Below are 24289 nucleotides of genomic sequence, written 5' to 3'. Positions count from 1 at the left end.
GAGCTGTTAATAAAGCTTATGTTACCCGGGAGGCTGTCAAAGATGCATAAACACTATAAAAAATAATCGGGATTTCTCCTGCCATTCTACCCAAATGTGGGCCAGACCAGGTAAGGACGGCAGATTTCCTTACCTAAAGGACACTAGTGAACCAAATGGGTTTTTCCGACAATCGACATCATGGTCATCTTTAGACTTTTAATTCCACATTTTTATTGAATTCAAATTTCGGCATCTGCGATGGCGGGATCCGAACCAGGGTACGCTGAGCTTTTCCCCTGGGTCTCTGGATTACTAGTCCACTACATCACTGCCTCCCTGTGTGAGGTCACAGAAGCAACAGTAAGCAGCAAGTATTCATAATTAAATGTGCTTCTGGGAATATGCAACTGGCAGAATGGGTGGAGTCCGGCAATGACAGGAAGTGATGGTGAAAAAATCGATGAGGCATTACAACTGCACCCCTAGGAACCTCCAACATTGCCCCCCTACAGGAGTGGATACCCCAATTCAATTAAAATAGCAATGAATGCCCCCTATTCTGGTACGTTGGAAAATCCTTTGGATCTCTCTTTGCATCCCTCCTCTCCCAAAAGGTGGCCTATCGGCTATGATTCAGGAGAGGGAGGGACAGGAAAAAAATGAATGCCTGGCTGATTTCCAAAAATGACTCATTCATTTATCTCAGTCAGTAATGTTTATACAAATGTGGGGGGACATAAGCTTTGTTTGATTGATATCTCAATTATCTTGTAATAATCAAGCGCTGGATTCTCCATCGGCGGGATCCTCCGCTTCACCAGCAGCGCACTCACACCCGCAGATTTCCTGACGGCGTAGATTCCCATTCTGGATTCCCACAATGGGAAACTCCATTGGCCAGCTGCCGGGATGGAGGATCCCGCTGCCGGCGGGAGTGCGCCGCACCGGAAAATGGGTGCGGCGGGATGGAGAATCCTGCCCCGGATCTTTCGTTGATATGGTTTTTCAATGCTTGCGTGTTTATTTACACAAAGCTGCGAGTTCTAACGTGGACAAAAATTCTTTGAAATCGATCGTGTGAATAGCGGTGATTGATCGACATGAGAAGGTGATTGCGAAAGTGCATTTCAGTGGGGTTGTTGAATACCTTTTTATTGGTTGCCGACTCGAGACCCGGGGTCACGACTCGTCGGAGAAGCTGCCATGTCTACTAAAAGAGCAGGTGGGATTGCATCAAAATTGTGGGGGTTGCGGGGGGGTGTTGAAATGCTCACTCCTGCTATGGAGCTGGGAAGGGCAGGGGTGCTGCGTGGTCGGCTCAATAACCATACCCTCATTCCACGCCAGCCACAAACTGCAAGATACAGGAATAGGGCATGGTCCTGCCCATCATATTTGAAGTCCTCTGAACTTGGCAAAAATGTGGACCTCTCCGTCGGCACATGGCGTATATGCCTCACAAGAGGCTGGATTCTTTTAAACTCTTTGAACGTTAAATAAACAAGCACACAGCAAGTGCAGACCAAATTCTGCGGGTGCTTTTATTGGAAGGAACGTTAATTCTGATTTATTGCATTTGGAATTCTGCCTGTCAATTCACACTTGATTAGAAAAAAAAACCAATCACACTTTATCACCAACAATCACGTTACAAATGCCATCTTATAAACAACTGTAATAAATTATAACCAAAACTAATCTTTCAAAAGTTTTATTAATATATATCTTTGCAGTTTGACATTTTTGCAATGAATACTGTACAGAAGCAGGGATTTCAGAGTTCTGCTTATTATTCATTCTCTATATAATTCTACATTTTCTTCCCTTTAAAATATACAATTTCTTACATCCCAAACCCAATCGGTCATTTACATTGAGTTTCAGTTGGGCCGTTAACATGCATAGATCTATAATATACAGTCTGAGATTGCAAGTGATTCTCATGCAACTTATAAATTATCACACCATGATTGTTGCTTGATGCAGCAGAAATAAAGCTGGGCAGGCTCCTGGACTGGAATCATTGAAAGCACTCCCATATTCTACAGGCATGTTCCATTGGACATTAGCAAGCAGCTGGTACTAGTGACGTGTCAATGCAGGATCTTTGAAGCATCACTCTCGAGACTTATGCACTGGAGTGTGAATATTAGTGTGATGGGACGGAACTGGAAAGGCCGCCCCCGAAGATTGGGCTGGATTATCCGGCACCTCCAGCCGCGCGATTCCCAGGGCGTTCGCCGGCGGTGGGATTCTCTACCCGCGCGCCACTTGTCAATGGGAGCGCTGCCGCGGGAACGGACGATCCCAACAGCCGGAGAGATTCCAGCCACAATTTCTCATGAGAGCTGCGGTTGTAGTGTTGTAGGTATCGAGCCATCCAGCAACATCCCGGAGAAATTCCCATATACGTTAAGGTGTTGGGGCAGCACGGTGGCGCAGTGGGTTAGCCCTGCTGCCTCACGGGGCCGAGCTCCCAGGTTCGATCCCGGCTCTGGGTCACTGTCCGTGTGGAGTTTGCACGTTCTCCCTGTGTTTGCGTGGGTTTCTCCCCCCCCCACAACCCAAAGATGTGCAGGCTAGGTGGATTGGCCATGCTAAATTGCCCCTTCATTGGAAAAAATGAATTGGGTACACTAAATTAAAAAAAAACAGATGTTAAGGTGGACACACTGAATCCTGCCCAAACTGACTCACTTATTGCTCATCCTTCTAACTTTCATAGTTTAGTTGTTTTGGAGTCGTCCCTTACGTCACATGAACCCTTTGTTGTGAGGTGATTACATCCTTGTGGTAAAGAATATATGGTTGAGTATGGTATGGAATGGGAGGAGATGATATGGCTTACTATAGGATGGGATAGTATAGTAAGTATCGAATGGTAAGGGGTGCAGTGGGATGATATGAGATAGGAGGGAATGGCATGGTTTAGAATGGTATGGGATAGGGCGGCACGGTGGCATCGTGGTTAGCCGGAGCCGAGGACTCGGGTTCGAATCCGGCCCTGGGTCGCTGTCCGTGTGGGGTTTGCGCATTTTCCCCATGTCTGCGTGGGCCTCACCCCCACAACCCAAAGATGTGCAGGTTAGGTGACTTGGCCATGCTCAATTGCCCCTTAATTGGAAAAAAGAATTGGGTACTCTAAATTTATAATTAAAAAATGGTATGGAATGCGATAGTTTCGCATAGGATAGACTGGCTGAGTATAGGGTGGTATGATAAGGTATACATTTGGTGATGCCAATGGTCTCTTGGCCAGACTCCCTTCTTGCACCCTAAGCTTGAAGCTCATCAAAGTATTGCTCTCGTTCCCTAACTCACACCTAGTCCCATTCACCTATTAGCCCCTTCCAAACCCATGACCGCGACCATCTAGGAGGACGAGGGTGGGGGGGGGGGGGGGGGGCGAGGGGGCGCAGGTGTATGGGAAGACTACCATTTGGAAGTTCCCCTCCAAGCCACACACATTCCTGACTTGGAATTATATTGGCCGTTCCTTCACTGTCGCTGGGTCAAAATCCTGGAACTCCCTGCCTAACAGCACGGTGGGTGTACCTACATCACTGGGACTGCAGCGGCTCAAGATGGTGGCTCGCCACCACCTTCTGAAGGGGCAATTATGAATGAGCAATAATTGCTGGCCCAGCCAGCGACTCCCACATCCCGTAAATGAATCTTAAAAATAAATAATCGGCCCCTGCACTTGTCGGCCTATACTAGATGCTGGTCCAGCGGCAAACTTGATTCTAAGATTCTCACCTTTCTTTTAGAATCCCTCCATCCCCTCACCCCTCCTTATCTCTGTCACCTCGTCCAGCCGTACAGCCCTCCGGGGATATTGTTTTCCTTCAAATTCTGGCCTCTTGCAACTCCCCTGATTTTAATCACTTCACCATTGGCTGCCGTGCGGTCAGCTCCCTGGACCCAAGGCTGTGGAACTTCCCGAGCTGTCCCTCACCGCCTTGCTGTCAACCTAATAATAATCTTTATTGTCACAAGTAGGCTGACATTAACTGCAATGAAGTTACTGTGAAAAGCCCCCAGTCGCCACACTCCGGCGCCTGTTCGGGTAGACTGAGGGAGAATTCAGAATGTCCAATTCGCCTAACAGGCACGCCTTTCAGTACCGTCCTCCTTTAAGACGCCCCTTTAAAATCTACATCCTCGATCAAGCTTTTGTCCATTTTGTCTGCTCATTTTTAAAGGCCTCCCAATCCTTGCGAGGGAATGGGTTAACACGGTAGCAGGGGTAGCACAGTAGCACAATGGGTAGCACAATTTTGCTTCACAGCTCCAGGGTCCCGGGTTCGATCCCGGCTTGCGTCACTGTCTGTGCGGAGTCTGCACGTTCTCCCCCGTGTCTGCGTGGGTTTCCTCCGGGTGCTCCGGTTTCCTCCCGCAAGGTCCCGAAAGATGTGCAGGTTAGGTGGATTGGCCGTGCTAAGTTGTCCCTTAGTGTCCAAAGAGGTTGGGTGGGGTTGCTGGGTTACGGGTATAGGGCAGGGGTGTGGGCTTAAGTAGGGCGCACTTTCCAAGGGCCGGTGCAGACTCGATGGGCCGAATGGCCTCCTTCTGCACTGTAAATTCTACGTCTATGTCTAGAAGGCAACGTCTGGCAAGGTAATTACAATTTTGACGGCGAATTACAGCACTGTGCTGGGATGTAGCTGTAAACCCGATGACAATTCTTTCATTCCTCCATCGCTATCCAATACATTGAATTAGTCATTCGCAGGTTCTGACAGGACCAATGCTCTCCATTGGCAGGGTAAAGGTAGACAAGGGATTGGGGAGGTGGTAGCAACCAAGATTCCATTCCTGTTCAGTCCCTCAGAACCCAATCGGTCTGCCTAACCTTTCAAATAGGGTGTCCTTTGGACCTAAGCCTCCTAAAGTGGGTGTACAGAATCCTCAATCCTCAATGTATTCACTGGAGTTCAGAAGAATGAGGGGGAATCTCATAGAAACCTATAAAATTCTAACAGGACTGGACAGGGTAGATGCAGGAAGGATGTTCCCGATGGTGGGGGAGTCCAGGACTAGGACGTCACAGTCTGAGGATACGGGGTAAACCATTTAGGACAGAGATGAGGAGAAATTCCGTCACCCAGAGAGTGGTCGGCCTGTGGAATTCGCTACCACAGAAAGCAGTTGAGGCCAAAATGTTGTGTTTTAGGAATTAGATATCGCTCTTGGAGCTAAAGGGATCAAGGGATATGGGGGGAAGGTGGGATCAGGGTTTTGAACTGGATAATCAGCCATGATCATAATGAATGGCTCGAAGGGCCAAATGGCCTCCCTCTCGCTCCTATCTTCGAAGTTTCTATGGCCCAGCCCTGTTCTACTGCAACGAGCGATTTTAAACCTTTGTTCATCTCCGTGGTCCAGCATTGCCTCTTGCGCTCTGCAAGTGTTGCCGACTGTCTGTGTGACCGGTCCCCTTGCTAAAGAGATTGCCCAATTTCCGTGACAGTCTCAGCACGCGATCTGTGGTTGCAGGCCGGGCCGGCGCGTGTCTCCTTCCCCCTCTGCCTTTTACCTGGAACTAAGTGCATACCAGAGAAAGCGTAGCCCGTTTGCACTCAAATCACTATTTGCTCCCCAAATGACAGAGATGGATTGGAGGCCATTGTATAACGTCATCACCAAACTAAAATTATCTTAGTGTAGCAGCATCAAAAGGCGAGGATAGGGTAACACATGGCATGAGGATAATTTGCTCATTTGGAGAGTAAACGCTGACATAAACCGATCTGTTCCCATTTAGCAACCTCCGCATACTTCCACGTAACCACCACATTCTCAGCCAAGTATTTCTTATTTTTGACTCGTTTCCCCCCCCCCCCCCCCCCCCTTATCAAAACGCAACTCTGAGGAATGTCAGTGCGGTCAGACACACGGGTTTGAGTAACGTGCTGTTAAATTAGGCAGCACGATAGCATTGTGGATAGCACAATCGCTTCACGGGTCCCAGGTTCGATTCCTGGCTGGGTCACTGTCTGTGTGGAGTCTGCACGTCCTCCCCGTGTGTGCGTGGGTTTCCTCCGGGTGCTCCGGTTTCCTCCCACAGTCACAAAGATGTGCAGGTTAGATGGATTGGCCGTGATAAATTGCCCCTTAGTGTTGGGTGGGGTTATGGGGATAGGGTGGAGGTGTTGACCTTGGGTAGGGTGCTCTTTCCAAGAGCCGGTGCAGACTCGATGGGCCGAATGGCCTCCTTCTGCACTGTAAATTCTATGGAAAAAAAAAAAAAAATTCTATGAAATTCTGCCAAAGCCCCGAGTTCGACACGGCATTAGTCCCGCAATTTCCAACTTTTTTTTATTCCAGGAAGACCGCAGGCATTTTGGTAAAACACTAAAAATCAGATTGTAACTGAGTTACTTTGCATTTGCGTCCCACCGAAATTCCAGTCGACATCCGTTACCTATTAAACCTTTATCTCCATCGGTGCTTTGTGTTTTGAATAAGCATCAAGTGTTACCTTGAAGGGTTCAAAGAAGATTAAAATTGAAATGCGTGATAACGGCATTTCTTTGATAAGCAGAAGATGCGCTGACGTGTGTGTGTGTGTGTGGAAACTTCTCACGCTCACTTACTCATCGATTGTAATGAAGCTGAACAGATGGGAGTCAGATCCAGAGATCTGGGACAGGTCTTTGGAGGCAACTGGACGTAAAACCCCAACAACCTGGCAAATGAGTTGGATTTGCAACTTCCAAACCAGAGGTAGAGGCCCCTGCACCGCTAGCTCAGGGAGTTCCAGCCGATAGCCACTTGGGTTCGTGAAGGCATCATAGCAAAAGCTGAACCGTGTCGGAATAGAAAATCGTCGCATACCCATTCAAAAGACGCACCGGCAATCGTCCGACGTTTGTTGAAATTGTAAAATTAAAAAAACATCTGTTGCTCTGGTTTCAGGATGAACCAACTTCGACATCACCAAGCGAGAATGCGTCCAAGTGTCCGCTTGCAAGGATCCAATCTGCACCACGTCCAAGACGATGGAGCCTTCTGCCTTCATTTCTTCTTTCCGAAGAGACTGAATCTTCGGTCACTGTCCCTTTTAGGATTGCCTTCATCAGTCGAAGAGGTAGTAAGGGGAATCTGGCCCGTTTGCTGAGCAATTTGTGCGTGCTCGGAAATGGCCGTGGAAATAGTCTTGATCCAATCGTTCATCTCCTCCTAAAAAAAATGTAACGTTGAAGAGGCAACAAAGTGCAAATCAGTTCGGCACATTTCATTCATTTGATAAAACCCAGCAGAGCATCGCTGCGGGTTCTTTTCCTGCATTTTGTCCACCCTGTCCACGACTTAATTGTCCAGAGATAACCCAACGTTGAGTGCCCAGTGTTTCCAGAACTACCACTCAATAACTCCCATTGCTGCAGTCAAAGGGCTCCAGTGCCACCGCTGGCAACACCCTGCAGAGTGGGTTCCCCGGCGGTGGGTTCGGTGGATAATACAGAATGCTGAAGATGCTGGAGGGACGGGAATATTCCGCCATTGGCCAATGGCGAGCTGCCTCCGTGGCGGGGGGGGGGTATGGAAAATCCCACCCATTAACTCCACATGACCTTCGCTTTCATCCACCGGACTGCCCTCAGCACCATTCGGTATCTGGTGCTTCCTGCATCGGCCACCGCACAGATCTGAGCCTCTGTAAGCCACCGGGTGGTCAACTAAGGCTTCCTCAGAGCTGTATCCACCCACATTTCATTGGATAGCAATTGGAGGCACTGAGGCCAATGGCAGCCCAGTTGTGCTCAGCACCCCAGTCAAAACAACTTCCTGGGCCGTTACATTCAGTACAGGGCGGCACGGCAACACAGTGGTTAGCACTGCTGCCTCACAGCACCAGGGACCCAGGTTCGATTCCGACCTTGGGTGACTGTATGGAGTCTGCACTTTCTCCCCGTGTCTGCGCGGGTTTCCTCCGGGTGCTCCGGTTTCCTCCCACAGTCCAGAGATAGAACATAGAACAGTACAGCACAGAACAGGCCCTTCGGCCCTCGATGTTGTGCCGAGCAATGGTCACCCTACTTAAACCCACGTAACCCGTATACCCGTAACCCAACAATCCCCCCATTAACCTTACACTACGGGCAATTTAGCATGGCCAATCCACCTAACCTGCACATCTTTTGGACTGTGGGAGGAAACCGGAGCACCCGGAGGAAACCCACGCACACACTGGGAGGTCGTGCAGACTCCACACAGACAGTGACCCAGCCGGGAATCGAACCTGGGACCCTGGAGCTGTGAAGCATTGATGCTAACCACCATGCTACCGTGAGGTGAGGTGGATTGGCCGTGCTAAATTGCCCTTTACTGTCCAAAAGGTGTGCAGGTTAGGTGGGGTTATGGTGTTACGGGGATTGGGCGCGGGAGTGGATCGAGGTAGGGTGCTCTTTCGGAGCGTCAGTGCGGAATCGATGGGCCGAATGACCTCCTTCTGCAGTGCAGAAATTCTGCGGTTCTATCTCCCTGCATCATTCCCTGGGCCACCTTACTCCACTCAATACATCCCTCCTGTACTGACCCCTGGGACGGCCCACTCGCTGTTCTGACGTGTTTGAGAGGGTTTTACTGAAATGTTTTACGGTTCCATGCCTTGACCCCAGCCCTGACTTTCACAGTGTGAAGCTCACCTCATCCTTGGCTTGGTAGAGGTACTCACTGCCGTCGCTCATCCTGTCACAATGAACAAGAAAAGAGTATGAAGAAGAGCAAGAAGCAGCTCAGCTCGAATATGGCATAAAACAATTTCTTGAAATACTCAGCATTCTCACCCGCGAATTGTCCTAATCTACGGCCATCTTGCAGTTAATGGGTGGGAAACATTAATCCTCGGGATGTAAGAAATGTGTCTGCAAAGAAACGTGGTGCTGGATTCTCCGATTTCGAGGCTGTGTCCGGAGGACGTGTCTGGTTTTATGACGAAAGGGTTGGCGCTGCGCCGCGTAAAATGCACGGCCTTCCCGATATAAATGGCTGGAGAATTGCTGGGTCCGTGGCCGCACATGCGCACGGCGGCGACCCGCAGCGGCCGTGCTGTGCAACATGCGCTGCCAGCGCGCGGACCTGACCTGCCACCCCCGGGCCACTCCCCCACCAGCCCCCCCAGCTCTCGCCGAGGCATCCCCTCCCCCAGCCATCAGCATGGTCCCCCCAGCCGGCAGCTCCCCCCCCCCCCCGACTGTGACGGCGCTGGACACAGTCCGCAGCCGCCACGCCCGGTTCCCGCACGGCTGGGACCACACGACCCCGCGCCACCGGGAATTCGGCCCATCGGGGGCGGAGCATCGGGGGGGGGGGGGCGCGGGAGGGCCTTCAGGTAACGTCCTGAGGCTGTCCCAACGGCGTGCGGCCTACTCCCCGACGACGCCGTTTTGGAGAGGGCGGCGCATCCGAAAACAGTCGCCGCCCCCGATTCGGTCATAAAGTGGGATTCTCCGCCCGATCGCCGAGTACGAAATCGGCGTCAGGAACGGTGACTCCTGCCCGTGCTCTTTCACCATTAATGCATCAATTATTAAATTCAAAAAGTTTGAACCAGCAAATAGAAATAGATGCGCATTGGTGAGGATATGAGTGAGCAGCTTAGCTGTATCCAATGGTACAAGTTACAGTAGTCATGTTAATTGTATCGTGAAGATACACAGAGGAAGGACATTGTTAAATTAACTACTTTGTGCAGGTATAAAGAGGGGAAATAAATTTCTGTTTTTTGTTACGGGATCCCCTTTAGAGGCTTTCAATTAGTTTAGGAATTTATAATTGCCCGTTTGTTTTCAAAAGAGCAAATACATGAAATGAAAATCGCTTATTGTCACGAGTAGGCTTCAATGAAGTTACTGTGAAAAGACCCTAGTCGCCACATTCCGGCGCCTGTCCGGGGAGGCTGGTACGGGAATCGAACCGTGCTGCTGGCCTGCTTTAAAAGCCAGCGATTTAGCCGAGTGAGCTAAACCAGCTAAACATAGGGGACAGCTGGGACACTGGGTGTGGGAGGAGAGCTTAGGGACTGAGCAGAATCCACAAACTCTGTTGATGAAGAAAAGGACGGTGGATTCTGCTTCACCAGCTGATTTGGATTCTGCTCCCAGTCCTGTCGAACCAAAGTGGTGCTGGATGGTCACATTGCTTTAACCTAAGGTGCAAGCAGCTAAACCGAACCTTGTCAAACGTGGCTGCATCTTTCTCACGTACTCACCCGAGTTTAAATACAAACTTCTTCTTTTTGTAATTGCTGGCGATTTCACAGGTGGAGTCGCTCAGGGTGATGAGTGGCTCCCCATTGTAGGTCACCCCTGCTTTATAGCTCTTGGCATCTTTATAAAACCCCAGATCTCCTTTACTAATCACGCAGTATACGCTAACCCAGGACCTGAGTGGCAAAAGAAGGAACAGTTACTTAAGTCCGACAAAGAGAATAACACGGAGGCGCAGCCAGTCAGAGCACGTCAGAGATAAAACACATAAAACGTTTAATTTATTTTTTAAAGTTGTCTTAGAAAGCGGGCACGGCGGGGGTCACAGTGGCACACCGGTTGGCACTGCTGCCCCACAACACCAGGGACCCAGGTTCGATTCCGGCCTTGGGTCACTGCCTGTGTGGGGTCTGCACGTTCTCCCCGTGTCTGCGTGGGTTTCCTCCGGGTGCTCCGGTTTCCTCCCACAGCCCAAAGATGCGCAGATTGGCCGTGCAAAATTGCCCCTTGGTGTCCAAAAAGGTTAGGTCGAGTTACGGGGATGGGGGGGGGGGGGGGGGGGAGTGTGTGGACCTGGGTGGGGTTTGACCAACATAGCGGGGGAGGGGGGGTTTGGGCTTTACGCCTGTAACTGAAGGGGGTATTGTGAAGCATTAACTGGAATGAGGGTAAAATAAAACAGTGACTGAGACGGAGTTTGGGACAGGCCTGTGATAAGCACCGTACCGGCCACAGTGGAATCATTGGGCTGAGGGGTGAGAGTGAAGGAAATATTCCGTTAAATGGCCAGAACGGGGCAGTGAGGCCAAGACGACGACCGCACGATATTATTGTACAGACCTCTTTCATCGCTGGGTCAAAACCCTGGCGCTCCCAGCCTAACAGCACTGTGGGTGTACCTACACCACATGGGCTGCAGCGATTGAAGGGATGTGGGTACTGCTGGTCGGGTCCAGCGTTTATTGCCTGTTCCTGGTTGCCCCTAGAGAGGGCAGTGGTGAGCTGCCTGAGGTGTAGGGACGCCCACCTTGCTTTTTGTGGACAAGTAATCTTTTAAAAAGAAATTTTAAGAGCACCCAATTCTTTTTTCCAATTAAGGGGCAATTTAACGTGGCCAATTCTACCCTTGTACATGGTTTTGGGTTGTGGGGGTGAGACCCACACACACACGGGGAGAACGTGCAAACTCCACACGGACAGTGACCCGGGGCCGGGATGGAACCCGGGTCCTCGGCGCCATAAGGTGACAGTGCTAACCATTGCGCCACCCTGCTTTTGTGGACAACTAATGTACAAATGTTGAAACTTTATGAAGCAGATGGTGAGGTGGGCCTGTGTAAAATACATATTAATCTTCCTATCAATTTGCAAATACCCATGTGTTGTTCGTACTCTGGGCTGATGGAGTGTAATTTGTACAAATGTGAGGTGATGCATTGTGGTAGATTAAATCAGGGCAGGACCTATTCAGTTAATGGTAGGGAGTTGGGGAGGGTTACAGAACAAAGGGATCTAGGGGTACAGGTTCATAGCTCCTTGAAGGTGTGGAGTTGCAGGTGGACAGGGTGGTGAAGAAGGCATTCAGCATGCTAGGTTTTATTGGTCAGAATATTGAATACAGGAGTTGGGACGTCTTGTTGAAGTTGTACAAAACTTTGGTAAGACCACACATGGATTACTGCGTTCATTTCTGGTCACCCTATTATAGGAAGGATATTGTTAAACTAGAAAGAGTGCAGAAGAGATTGACGAGGATGCTACCAGGACCTGATGGTCTGAGTTATAAGGAGAGGCTCAATAGGCTGGGATTCTTTTTCCCTGAAGCGCAGGAGGCTTAGGGGTGAACTTATAGAGGTCTATAAAATAACGAGGGGCATCGATAAGGTAGATAGTCGACACCTTTTCCCAAAGGTAGAGGAGTCTAGAACTAGAGGGCATAGGTTTAAGGTGAGAGGGGAGGGATACAAAAGAGACCAGAGGGGAAATTTCTTCACACAGAGGGTGGTGAGCATCTGGAACGGGCAGTGGTAGAGGCAGTGTTAGAGGTGGGTACAATTTTATCCTTTAAAAAGCAATTAGACAGCTATATGGGCAGGGTGGGTATCCAGGGATATGGGCCAAATGCGGGCAAGTGGGACTAGCTTAGTGACAGAAACTGGGCGGCATGGACCAGCTGGGCCGAAGGGCCTTTTTCCATGCTGTAAACATCTATGGCTCTCTGACTCAGGTCTCAGTTTATTCACGAATGAGGTAAAGCGTCACTGAAGACAACATTGTTCCCAATCTCACCTCAGGGTCAAACAAGGGAAAGATGAGAACCATAACTTAGAGATTTTGGACGATGAGGAGGGCAGTAACTGGCTGTTGGTACAGCAGCAGAGAGAGACGTGGGACTTTACATTCACATGTCTTTGAAGGTAGCAAAACAAGTTGAGAAAAGCGGTTCAAAAATCAGAGGAAATCCTCAACTGAGTTCAATATAAAAACCGGGAAGGGTGATCAAGATTCAATAAATCACTGGTTAGGCCTCTCTGGATTTAGTTATCCACTTTGGCAGCAAAAACGAGAAGGCAGACTATTATCTGAATGGTCATAAATTAGGAGAGGGGAATGTGCAACGAGATCTGGGTGTCCTCGTACACCAGTCGCTGAAGGTAAACGTGCAGGTACAGCAGGCGGTAAAGAAGGCTTCATGGCGAGAGGATTGGGGTACAGGAGCAGAGGTGTCGTGCTGCAATTATACAGGGCCTTGGTGAGGCCACATCTGGAGTATTGTGGGCAGTTTTGGTCTCCGTATCTGAGGAAGGATGTTCTTGCTCTCGAGCGAGTGCAGCGAAGGTTTACCAGACTGATTCCAGGGATGGCGGGACTGTCATACGAGGAGAGATTGAATCAGTTAGGAGTATATTCGCTGGATTTCAGAAGAATGAGGGGGGATCTCATAGAAACCTATAAAATTCTAGCAGGACTGGACAGGGTAGATGCAGGAAGGATGTTCCTGATGGTGGGAATGTCCAGAACCAGGGGTCATAGTCTGAGGATACGGGGTGGACCATTTAGGACAGAGATGAGGAGAAATTTCTTCACCCAGAGATTGGTCGGCCTGTGGAATTCATTACCACAGGAAGTAGTTGAGTCCAAAATATTGCATATTTTCAAGAAGCAGTTAGATACAGCACTTGGGGGTGAAGTGGATGGAAGGATATGAAATGAAATGAAATGAAAACCGCTTATTGTCACAAGTAGGCTTCAAATGAAGTTACTGTGAAAAGCCCCTAGTCGCCACATTCCGGCGCCTGTTCGGGGAGGCTGGTACGGGATATGGGGGGAAAGGGGGAGATTAGGCGATTGAGTTGGATGATCAGCCATGATCAAAATGAATGGCAGAGCTGGATCGAAGGGCCGAATGGTCTCCTCCTCCTATAGAACATAGAACAGTACAGCACAGTACAGGCCCTTCGGCCCTCGATGTTGTGCCGACCATTTATCCCAATCTAATATCAACCTAACCTGTACCCCTTCAATTTACTGCTGTCCATGTGCCTGTTCAAAAGTCACTTAAATGTCCCGAATGTCTCTGACTCCACCACCTCCACTGGCAGTGCATTCCACGCACCCACCACTCTGTGTAAAGAACCTACCTCTGACATCTCCCCTATACCTTCCTCCAATCACCTTAAAATTATGTCCCTTCGTGACAGCCATTTCTGCCCTGGAGAAAAATCTCTGGCTATCCACTCTATCCATACCTCTCTTCCTTCTTCGCTCCAGTGAGAAAAGCCCTACCTCAACCTTTCCTCATAAGACATGCCCTCCAGTCCAGGCAGCATCCTGGTAAATCTCCTCTGTACCCTCTCCAAAGCATCCACATCTTTCCTATAATGAGGCGACCAGAACTGGACACAATATTCCAAGTGTGGTCTTACTAGAGTTTTATAAAGCTGCAGCAAAACCTTGCGGCTCTTAAACTCAATCCCCCTGTTAATGAAAGCCAACACACCATACGCCTTCTTAATAACCCTATCAACCTGGGTAGCAACTTTGAGGGATCTATGACTGTGGACCCCAAGATCCCTCTGTTCCTCCACACTTCCAAGAATCCTGCCTTTAACCTGTATTCGGCAATCAAACTATGTTTTTTAAAATAATCATTAATCCTATCTCTCAGAATCCTTTCCAATATTTTGCTCACCACAGACATAAGACTGATGGGTCTGTAATTCCCAGGGATTTCCCTATTTCCTTTCTTGAACAGGGGAACAACATTCACTTCCGTCCAATCATCCGGACTACTCCAGTGGAGAGTGCGGGCGCAAAGATCATCGCCAATGGCGCAGCAATCTCCTCGCTCGCTTTCCGCAGTAACCTTGGGTATATCCCATCAGGCCCAGGGGACTTATCTATCCTGACGCTTTTCAAACTTTCCAGCACATCCTCCTTCTTAATATCAACCTGTTCGAGTCTATTAACCTGGTTGACACTGTTCTCCTAAGCAACAAGGTCCCTCTCTCCAGTGAATACTGAAGCAAAATATTCAGTTAGGGCCTCCCCCATCTCTTCAGAATCTAGGCACAAGCCCCCTCCACTATCCCTGATTGGCCCTACTCTCACTCTGATCATCCTCTTATTTCTCACATAAGTGTAGAACACCTTGGGGTTTTCCCTCATCATTCCCGCCAGGGCTTTTTCATGCCTCCTTCTAGCTCTCCTAAGTCCATTTTTGTGTTCCTTCCTGGCTACCTTGTAACCCTCAGATCCTTGCTTCCTCAACCTTTCATAAGCTTTCTTCTTCCTCTTGACTAGAAGCTCCACTTCGCTTGTCATCCAAGACTCCTTCATCTTACCATTCCTTCCTCGTCTCAGTGGGACAAAACTATCCAGCACTCGCAGCAAGTGCTCCTTAAACAATCCCCACATTACTGCTGTGCATTTCCCCAAGAACAATTGTTCCCACTTTATGCTCTTCAGCTCCTGTCTAATAGCAGTAAAATTTCCCCTCCCCCAATTAAATACCTTCCCATACTGTGTGTTCCTATCCCTCTCCATGACTATGGTAAAGGTCAAGGAGTTGTGGTCACTGTCACCGAAATGCTCTCCCACCGAGACATCTGACACCTGGCCTGGTTCATTGCTAAGCACCAAGTCCAATATGGCTGCCCCCCAGTCGGCCTATCTACATATTGAGTCAGGAATCCTTCCTGTACATACCTGACAAAATCTGCTCCATCCAAACCATTTGCAGTAAGGAGGTTCCAGTCAATATTAGGGAAGTTGAAGTCACCCATGACAACTCTGTTACCTTTCCAAGATCTGCCGCCTAATCTGTTCCTCAATCTCTCTGCTGCTATTGGGGGGTCTATAGAAAACTCGCAATAAAGTGACTGCGCCTTTCTTGTTTCTGACTTCCACCCATACTTACTCAGTCGACAGACCCTCCCCAACTACCTCCTTTTCTGCAGCTGTGATGCACTCTCTAATTAACATTGCTACTCCTCCTCTTTTACCTCCCTCCCTATTCTTCTTAAAACATCTAAACCCCGGAACATCTAACAACCATTCCTGCCCCTGTGAAATCCATGTCTCTGTAATGGCCACAACATCGTAGTTCCAAGTGCTGATCCATGCTCTAAGTTCATCTCCCTTATTCCTGACACTCCTTGCATTGAAACAGACACACTTTAACCCATTCCACAGAGTGCAACTTTGCCCTATCAACTGTCTCTTCTTCCTCACGGACTTGCTGCGTACCATTACTGCCTGTTCAACAGCTACCCTATCCTCTGATCCATAGCTCTGGTTCCCATCCCCCTGCTATGTTCAATGCTTCTTTGTCCTATGTAAGTCTGCTACCCCTTATCCTAAAACAATCCTAGATTGCCTCGCAAGAGGAAGCATCCGCTCTACATATTTGTCAATATCTTTTATCATCTTATATACCTCAATTTGATCTCTCATTATCCTAAACCCGAGAGAGTATGGGTTTAAACTGTTCAATCTCTTTTCATACGACAAACCCCTCATCTCTGGAATCAATCTGGTGAACTTCCTCTGAACTGCCTCAAATGCTACTACATCCCTCCTCAATTAAGGGGACCAAACTGTGCACAATACTCCAGGTGCGGTCTCACCAATACCTTGTACAACACTTCACTACTGTTATATTCTATTCCTTTAGCTATAAAGCCCAAAATTCCATTTGCCTTCCTTATTACCTGCATACAGACTTTCTGCGATTCATGCACACGGACACCCAGATCCCTCTGCACTGAAGCATTCTGAAGTTGCTCTGCATTTCGATAATAAGTTCCCATTCCATTTACCCGTTGTGCCTGCAAGCTAGTATAGAATTAAATGAGGGAAGGTAGGAGGAGACTTCAGTGGGGGATAAACACTGGCATGGTTGGGCCGAATGGCCTGTTTCTGTCCCGGATATCCGGTGTAATGCCTATGTACTACCTGCTGGATGATTTTTTGTTGGACGCCTCCAATTCGTGTTTGCGAATGAGGATTCCTTCCTGCTCTGCCGTGTGCGTCACTGGCGGTGGCAGCGCGGCACTATTCTGGGGAGATGGTGCGGAGCGGGATCGCCGGGTTTCTCCAACCGGCTGGTTCGGATCCTTCGGTCGCGGTCTCCTCCTGGGCTTGGGCCTATCTCTGGCTCTCGGTCTGTCTGGCCGTGGGGTTCTCTCTGGCAGTTTCTCAAGTCCATTCGGTAGCCCAACGGACAGAGATGAATCGCGTCCCTATGGAGAAAAATCGGCTTAATTTCCACCAGTCACAGTATGCCCGTCCAATCTTCTCACCCGCCCACGACGCTTCTCGCATGGAAAATCCCGTCCAAAGACTGAGTTGGGTATACGCTGGGTTGGAAGTCAAATCAGACAAAGGAAAAGTAAGAGTAAAAGGTCAAATTTAAAGTTAGATTTTTTTTCGTTAGTGTTCTGAAAATTCAAACGCTGAAGAAATGAGGCTCCACACTTGTAAAGCATAATTTTCAATGTCAGAGAGGTTGGCATTATCACGCTACTAATTACCTGCTCAGTGGTGAGTTTAGTCTCTGTCGGTGAGGCCAGTAATGAAACTTTGCGCTATTCAGTGTAACTCAGGCGCGAGAAAGGGAGTGAGATGTTGTTGAAGCCAATGGCGGGACAGTGCAACTTTGGACAGCAATTTTTGAATATTCACCATTAACTGCACATCTGCCAATTCCTCTGCACCATTCATGCTTAATTTACGGTGATGGTATTGGCCCTCGCAGTTATTTTGACGGCAACATCTGGCTCCTTACCTCCCTCCTCCGAGGATAACTCAGGTATTCAAATAGAGGTTCCTGATCGGAATCCTACAGCACAGAAATAGGAAGCCAGGTACAGAGTGTTGTCCTAACCAATTTGGTCAGTACCTCATCCCCAGTACTGATCCCTGAGAAGCTTCACTTAGTAAATTGACCAATGGTACCTAGCCCATATTTTACACTCTATTATACATGATACTATCCAATAGGTTGCTTTATATTATAAATGACTCCACGTCATAGGCTACACCATGTCTCATCCACCTAGTTCCACTTTCGTGACACTGGTCGACTCAGTCCGTGTTTCAGGTCAATGCTGTTGTAACTCTTAACTAGGCCTTTGTTAAACCTAGACTTGATACGTGGGGTAATGTCGCAGATTAACCATAATCTCATTGACTAGCAGAACAATCGCGAGGGGCTGAATGGCCTATTCCTGGTCCGAGGTTTAGCAATACTCCAGCGCAGCGTCTTGGGACATTTAATGACATTCGAGGTGCTGTAGAAATATACGAGTGGTTGTTATACACTATCATAGGTTACACTATATAGATTATGCTGTACAAGGGGAGACAGTGGCGCAGCGGTATTGGCAGTGGACTGGTAATCCGGAGTTCCAGGGTATCGCTCTCGGGACCAGGGTTCAAATCCCAACACGGCAGGATGCAAATTCAATTTTTTTTAAATCTGGAATTTTAAAAAACTAATGTCGAATGCATAAACTTCCTTCAGGGAAAGAAATCTGCCGTCCTTACCCGGTCTGGCCTACATGTGACTCCAGACCCACAGCAAAGTGGCTCTTAACTGCCCTCTGAAATGGCCGCGTCGGCCACTCAGTTCAAGGGCATGGGCTGGGACGCCCAAAACCAATGAAAGAATAAAAAAATCTATAGATTACATTAGACAATAGGTTATTCCATAGGTTGTACTATATTGTAGATAAGTCTAATGGATTAGTGGCCAATGAGTTCTTTTTACCTGCCTTTGATTCTAATCAAGAGGGCAGCCTCTGTATTACTCGGTCCCAGATGATGACCATCACAGTTTTCTGTACTCTGAAGCTCAGGTTACATCACGTCCCTGAGAACTTAATCCTTCATCACCTCACGCCAGTCTCGAACATCCAGTGAAGGGGCTGCGGTATTATCATAACGATCGGCATTGCAAGGGTTAATGTAGTCTCAAGAATAGCCACTAGAGGGAGCTGCAGATGCAAGTATATAAAGCAGTGATGCCGGACCTTAGGGGAGGAGTGTAAGCAGGAGATAGTTAGTGATGGTCATAGGGGTAGTTAGTGTGAGAAGGTTAAATTATAGTTTATACCAGTCAGTGAGATTAGATGAGTGTAGTTAGATGTTATTGATTAATTCTGTATTCTAAAGGACCAAGTGTTGAAACCCAGTTTAGTAGTGTAAATAAAATCTTGGCTTTGTTTAAGTAAAAACCATACCGTGGTCTTTGTGGAACACTACACCTACCATCCAAAATAAGCAACACGAAGAACACCACGGTGTCTAAAGTTATTCATACTCTTTGTCGAAACCCTCCCACCAGCTCCTCTCTCAATCGTGCTTTCTCTGGTCGATAATTCCAGTCACAATCACTTTGGTCGCGCAGTTTGCTTTTGGCCCGTGAGAATGTGGCACGTAACGGAAAGGGAGGGGCTGAACCCACCCTGACACGGGCTGCGTTGACCCCCACTCAGAGACTGCGAGGCAGCGCAAAGGGTCTCAGCTACGCCGTGAGTCTCCGAATTTACAGAGCGGGGCTCTGTACATCCTGCCCAACCTGCGACCAGCGCCTCGCACCTCCCTCACCTGAGCCTCCTTTTCCTGAAGTTGCTCCACAATATCAGCGAGCGTGGTCTTCCTGTCCCTGTGGAGACAAGACAATAACATCGGACTTGTCAGAATTCCTGGCACTCAATTTTTGTGAAAGGTCCCGGGCCTCAGTCAGGTGTGTAACTCTCCCCGTCCCCGATGCCCCGCCATGCCTGCACCTCGGCCCCCAGCGCGCCGACTCTGTGCGAAGGTTCCTCGGGATGGAGAGGCCTACTGCAGGCCTGGTAATCCGAGATCGCAATGCTCTCCACAGACTCCCACCACCTGCAGGGCCATCCTTCCCTAACTCAGTTACACTAATAATCAATCTCGGATAGTCAACCGGGCTCGGCAAGTGACTCACTTACACTTATCAAAAGCCGCACTCTGCAGGGATCAGCCCATGAACGCATCCAGACATTGAACCTTTTTGCAGTAAATAAAAGCATGGGTGGGTGGAGGGGGTGCGGCAGATCCCTGATGCATTTGCCATGGCAACGCCACCACCAGTCAAAGCCAACTCGCCAACAAACCGGCACCCTTTTCTCCTGCAGTATACGTCGTAGCTCCTTTTGAAATTTGGTATTCTCGTGTTTGTCCCTTTTTGGCATTCTTTCACAAAATGTCACCGGCTAGGCCAGCATTTGTTGCCCATCCCTAATTTCCCCTTGAGAAGGTGGTGGTGGGCCGCCTTCTTGAACCGCTGCAGTCCATGTGGTGTAGGTACACCCACAGTGCTGTTAGGGAGGGCATTCTAGGATTTTGACCCAGTGACAGTGAAGGAACGGCCGATATATTTCACAGTCAGGGTGGTGAGCGGCTTAGAGGGGAACTTGGTGGTGTTCCCATGTGTCAGCTGCCCTTGTCCTTCTTGATGGTAGAGTTTGGAAGGTGCTGCCTAAGGAGCTTTGATGAGTTCCTGCAGCACATCTTATCGATGGTACACATGGCAGCTTGTGTGTTGATGGTAAGTTGGCGGAAGCGGTGCCAATCAAGCGGGGCTGCTTTGCCCTGGACGGTGTTGAGCTTCTTGAGTGTTGTTGGAGCTGCGCTCATCCAGGCATGTGGAGAGTATTCCATCACATTCCTGACTTGTGCCTTGTAGATGGTGGACAGGCTTTGGGGGAGTCAGGAGGTGAGTTACTCTCCGCAGGATTCCCAGCCTCTGACCTGCTCAGGTAGCCACAGTGTTTATATGGCTGGGCCAGTTCAGTTTCTGGTAAATGGTAACCCCCATAGAACATAGAACAGTACAGGCCCTTCAGCCCTCAATGTTGTGCCGAGCCATGATCACCCTACTCAAACCCACGTATCCACCCTATACCCGTAACCCAAACAACCCCCCCTTAACCTTACTTTTTAGGACACTACGGGCAATTTAGCATGGCCAATCCACCTAACCTGCACATCTTTGGACTGTGGGAGGAAACCGGAGCACCCGGAGGAAACCCACGCACACACGGGGAGGACGTGCAGACTCCACACAGACAGTGACCCAGCCGGGAATCGAATCTGGGACCCTGGAGCTGTGAAGCATTTATGCTAACCACCATGCTACCCCAGTGTGGTAATAGTGGGGAATTCAGTGACTGTAATGCCATTGAATGTCAACAGGCGATGATTAGAGTCACTCTTGTTGGGAATAGTCACTGCCTGGCGCTTGTATGCCATGAAGTGTGGGCAATGGGACTAACTGGATTGCTTCCTGGAGAACGCTGGCATGGAATGGATGGACCAAATGCCCTCCTTCTGTATCGTAACAACTCTATGACTCTAAGTACTAGGAATCCTTATGCTTTTTTTTTTCAAATTTACCTTTCACAACTTGACCTGAAAGGCAGTTTTTGGGTGTGTCGAGTATATTGGAAAGAGCCAATGCAGAATTGATCTGATTTAGTGTTCAATGTTAACACAAACTCCCCCGATACATGTGCAACCCCCCCATCCCCACCTCCCCTCCACCGTTTTCTCCAACATGCTTTTTACACATCGGAAAATGGGTTTTCCCTGGGGTAATGAGCCGGGTGTGACATGTCGAACGTCCAGGCTCTGCCCCATGTGACAAACGTTTGGCCGAGCGCGGCCCCCTCGCTCCGCCGCTGAAGGAGGTTGACTCACCCAGCGGCCCCTCCGTCCTCCAGCTCCAGCTCGCGATGCTCGCTCAGAGACTCCTGACGCTCTCTCCTGGAGTCTTGCCTCGCTTCGCTCTGCTCGGCCTTTGGCTGTGTCCGCTCGCGCCTCCCGTCGGAGTGGGGCGGCGGTGTGGCGCTCGGATCCGGCCGCCCCGCGGCCGGCTCCTGCCCCTCCAGCCGGACTGCCCGTGGAGCTGACTTGAGTTCCACCCTCTCGGACCTCACCTGCTGGAGGCCATCGATGATTTCGTACTTGGCTTGTTGCTTGACCGGCCGTGTTTCTGCTACTGCCACCGACTGCTCGGGCAGTGCCATCCTGGTTTCTGACAGCACTCTGCGGCTCAGCAGTGGGGTTGCAGGCTGCTGATGGACTTGGTAAGGAGCCTTATTCTCCATCCGTTCTAGCTAAGGGAGAGAAAAATCAGAATGTGAACGCAAGTGCCCATTGCTGTCGAGTTGGAATTCTCAAGGCATTGGGGATGTTTGCTCGAGTCAGTTACTACAGGGTTGGGAACTGCAAACAAGGTAAATAGGGACACACATCTAGCCTAGTGACAGCACGTAGCACAGTGGTCAGCACTGTTGCTTCTTGCTCCAGGGTTCCAGGTTCGATTCCCGGCTTGGGTCACTGACTGTGGGGTGTCAGTGCACGTTTCCTCCGGGTGCTCCGGTTTCCTCCCACAAGTCCCGAAAGACGTGCTTGTTAGGTGAATTGGACATTCTGAATTCTCGGTGGCATAGTGGAATGTGGTGACGAGGGAAATTTCACAGTAACTTCATTGCAATGTTAATGTAAGGGCAACACGGTAGCACAGTGGATAGCACTGTTGCTTTGCAACGCCAGGTTCCGGGTACGATTCCCTGCTGGGTCACTGTCTGTGCAGAGTCTGCACGTTCTCCCAGTGTCTGCGTGGGTTTCCTCCGGGTGCTCCGGTTTCCTCCCACAATCAAAAGATGTGCGGGTTAGGTGGATTGGCCATGCTAAATTGCCCTTAGTGTCCAAGAAGATTAAGTGGCGGTTACTGGGTTACAGGGATAGGGTTAATACGTGGGCTTGAGTAGGGTGGTCTTTGTAAGGGCTGGTGCAGACTCGATGGGCCGAATGGCCTCCTTCTGCCTGTAAATTCTATGATTCTATGAAGCCTACTTGCGACAACAAAGATTATTATTATTATTTCAACTGAATCAGAATCCACACAAAGCCGATGGGGCACAAGGAGGCCATTCGGCCCCTTGAGTCTACACCAACCCTCTGAAAGAGCGCCCTCTCTAGGCCCACTCCCCACTCTATCTTCATAACTCCACCCAACCTCCACATCCCTGGACACTAAGGGGCAATTTATCACGGCCAATCCACCTAACCTGCACATCTTTAGAATGTGGGAGGAAACCGGAGCACCCGGAGAAACCCACGCAGACACGGGGAGAACGTGCAGACTCCGCACAGACAGTGACCCGAGGCCAGAATCGAACCCGGGTCCCTGGCGCTGTGAGGCAGCAGTGCTAACCCGCTGTGCCACAGTGCCACAGAAAAACGGAACAAAAACAAAATGGGAACTCTGCGTGGGATCAATTTCTGCATCATAATTCGGCTGACGAAGAACAGAAGGCAGGACAGGAGGATGAAGGAGCAACAATCCAGGCAGGGCCCTCACAACCAGCCCAGAGAGCGGTTCCTGCTTCCACGATGAATTGTCACAACGATCGCCAAAACCCCCCAGTATGCCTTCCACTGCTGGCTCCAATGTGATGACCGCCTTCAACTCACCCCCTTGCCACGGTTTTCCCCAATAACTCTCTCAACCAACTCAGCCCAAAGCTGGGCCACCTGCTCGGGAGCGACACGAGTCCTTGGGGACCTGTTTCCAGACCCCATGTTGGTATGAATTCTTTAGCCCAGGAGGTTGTGAAAGCCAAGCCCTTGAACGTCTTCAAGGCTGAGATCAATAGGCTTTTAATCAGCGGGGTGATGAAGGGTTACTGAGAGAATAATAATAATAACCTTTTATTGTGAAGTTACTGTGAAAAGCCCCTAGTCGCCACATTCCGGCATCTGTTCGGGTAAGCTGGTACAGGAATTGAACCCGTGCTGTTGGCCTTGCTCTGCATCACAAACCAGCAATCTAGCCCACTGAGCTAAACCAAGGCAGAAGGCAGTGTTAGATCAGCAGTGATCTTATCAAATGGCAGAGTGGGCTCGAAGGGCTGAATGGCCTACTCCTATCCCTATTTCCTGTGGGCGTACCATGGGCTGTCTGAAGACACCTTCCAGGCCAAGTTGGGTTGGGAAATATTCTAACGAGGTGCGTTTGACTGGGCCTACCGTGGTCAGCCTCCTCAGTGAACTGAATCTCTCCTCCCAGGCCGCTGCCGCCTTCCGGAAGGCCTCGTGACGTTTGATAAGCTGCTCCACCTCGTCCACGCTGTTGCCCAGCTGGCCGCTGCTGACCAGGCGCTCCTGCGTGCTCAGCCACGACTCTGCCACCACCGCCTCCTGGGCGAACTGGTGCACCTCCAGCACTGCGGGAAGAGCACAACCCAGGTCAAAGGCACCCACGCCGAGTCCCGGCGGCTGAACAACAACTGCTCCCGCGAGGCCGTTAGCCGAATGAAGGATTAATGAGAAGGGCCTCGCGTTGCAAAGTACCCGTGTCAGTTCCCAGGTGTGAACCCAAGGGGGCGCAATTTGGCCTCAATTCCTACAATCGCTGAATCAGACATCACAGAAGGAGCCAATTCAGCCCATTGCACCTGTGTTGACTTTTTGAAAGAGTTACTCGTCGGCCCCACATTATTGTTCTTTCTCCATATTTATTCCCTTTCAAATATCCATCCAATTCCCTTTTG

At 49.6% G+C, this 24289-nt stretch overlaps 1 protein-coding gene across 1 annotated transcript in view; it reads right to left on the bottom strand.

Annotated features, from left to right (window-relative positions):
- Positions 1-6133: 6133 nt before the first annotated feature.
- The window catches only part of LOC119957859 (spectrin beta chain, non-erythrocytic 4-like), a 225308-nt gene continuing 207152 nt past the window's right edge, over positions 6134-24289 (bottom strand). Inside the window, 7 exon segments of the mRNA XM_038786016.1 lie at positions 6134-7167; positions 8634-8676; positions 10199-10372; positions 16653-16939; positions 19308-19365; positions 21429-21847; positions 23766-23962. Coding sequence (XP_038641944.1) covers positions 7003-7167; positions 8634-8676; positions 10199-10372; positions 16653-16939; positions 19308-19365; positions 21429-21847; positions 23766-23962 — 1343 coding nt within the window. The 3' untranslated portion in view covers positions 6134-7002.

The sequence above is a fragment of the Scyliorhinus canicula genome, chromosome 27 (assembly GCF_902713615.1).
Source record: "Scyliorhinus canicula chromosome 27, sScyCan1.1, whole genome shotgun sequence".
NCBI classification, from domain to species: domain Eukaryota; kingdom Metazoa; phylum Chordata; class Chondrichthyes; order Carcharhiniformes; family Scyliorhinidae; genus Scyliorhinus; species Scyliorhinus canicula.
Note: the sequence above shows the minus strand (reverse complement) of the source record. Positions and strands in the feature narration are given on the sequence as shown.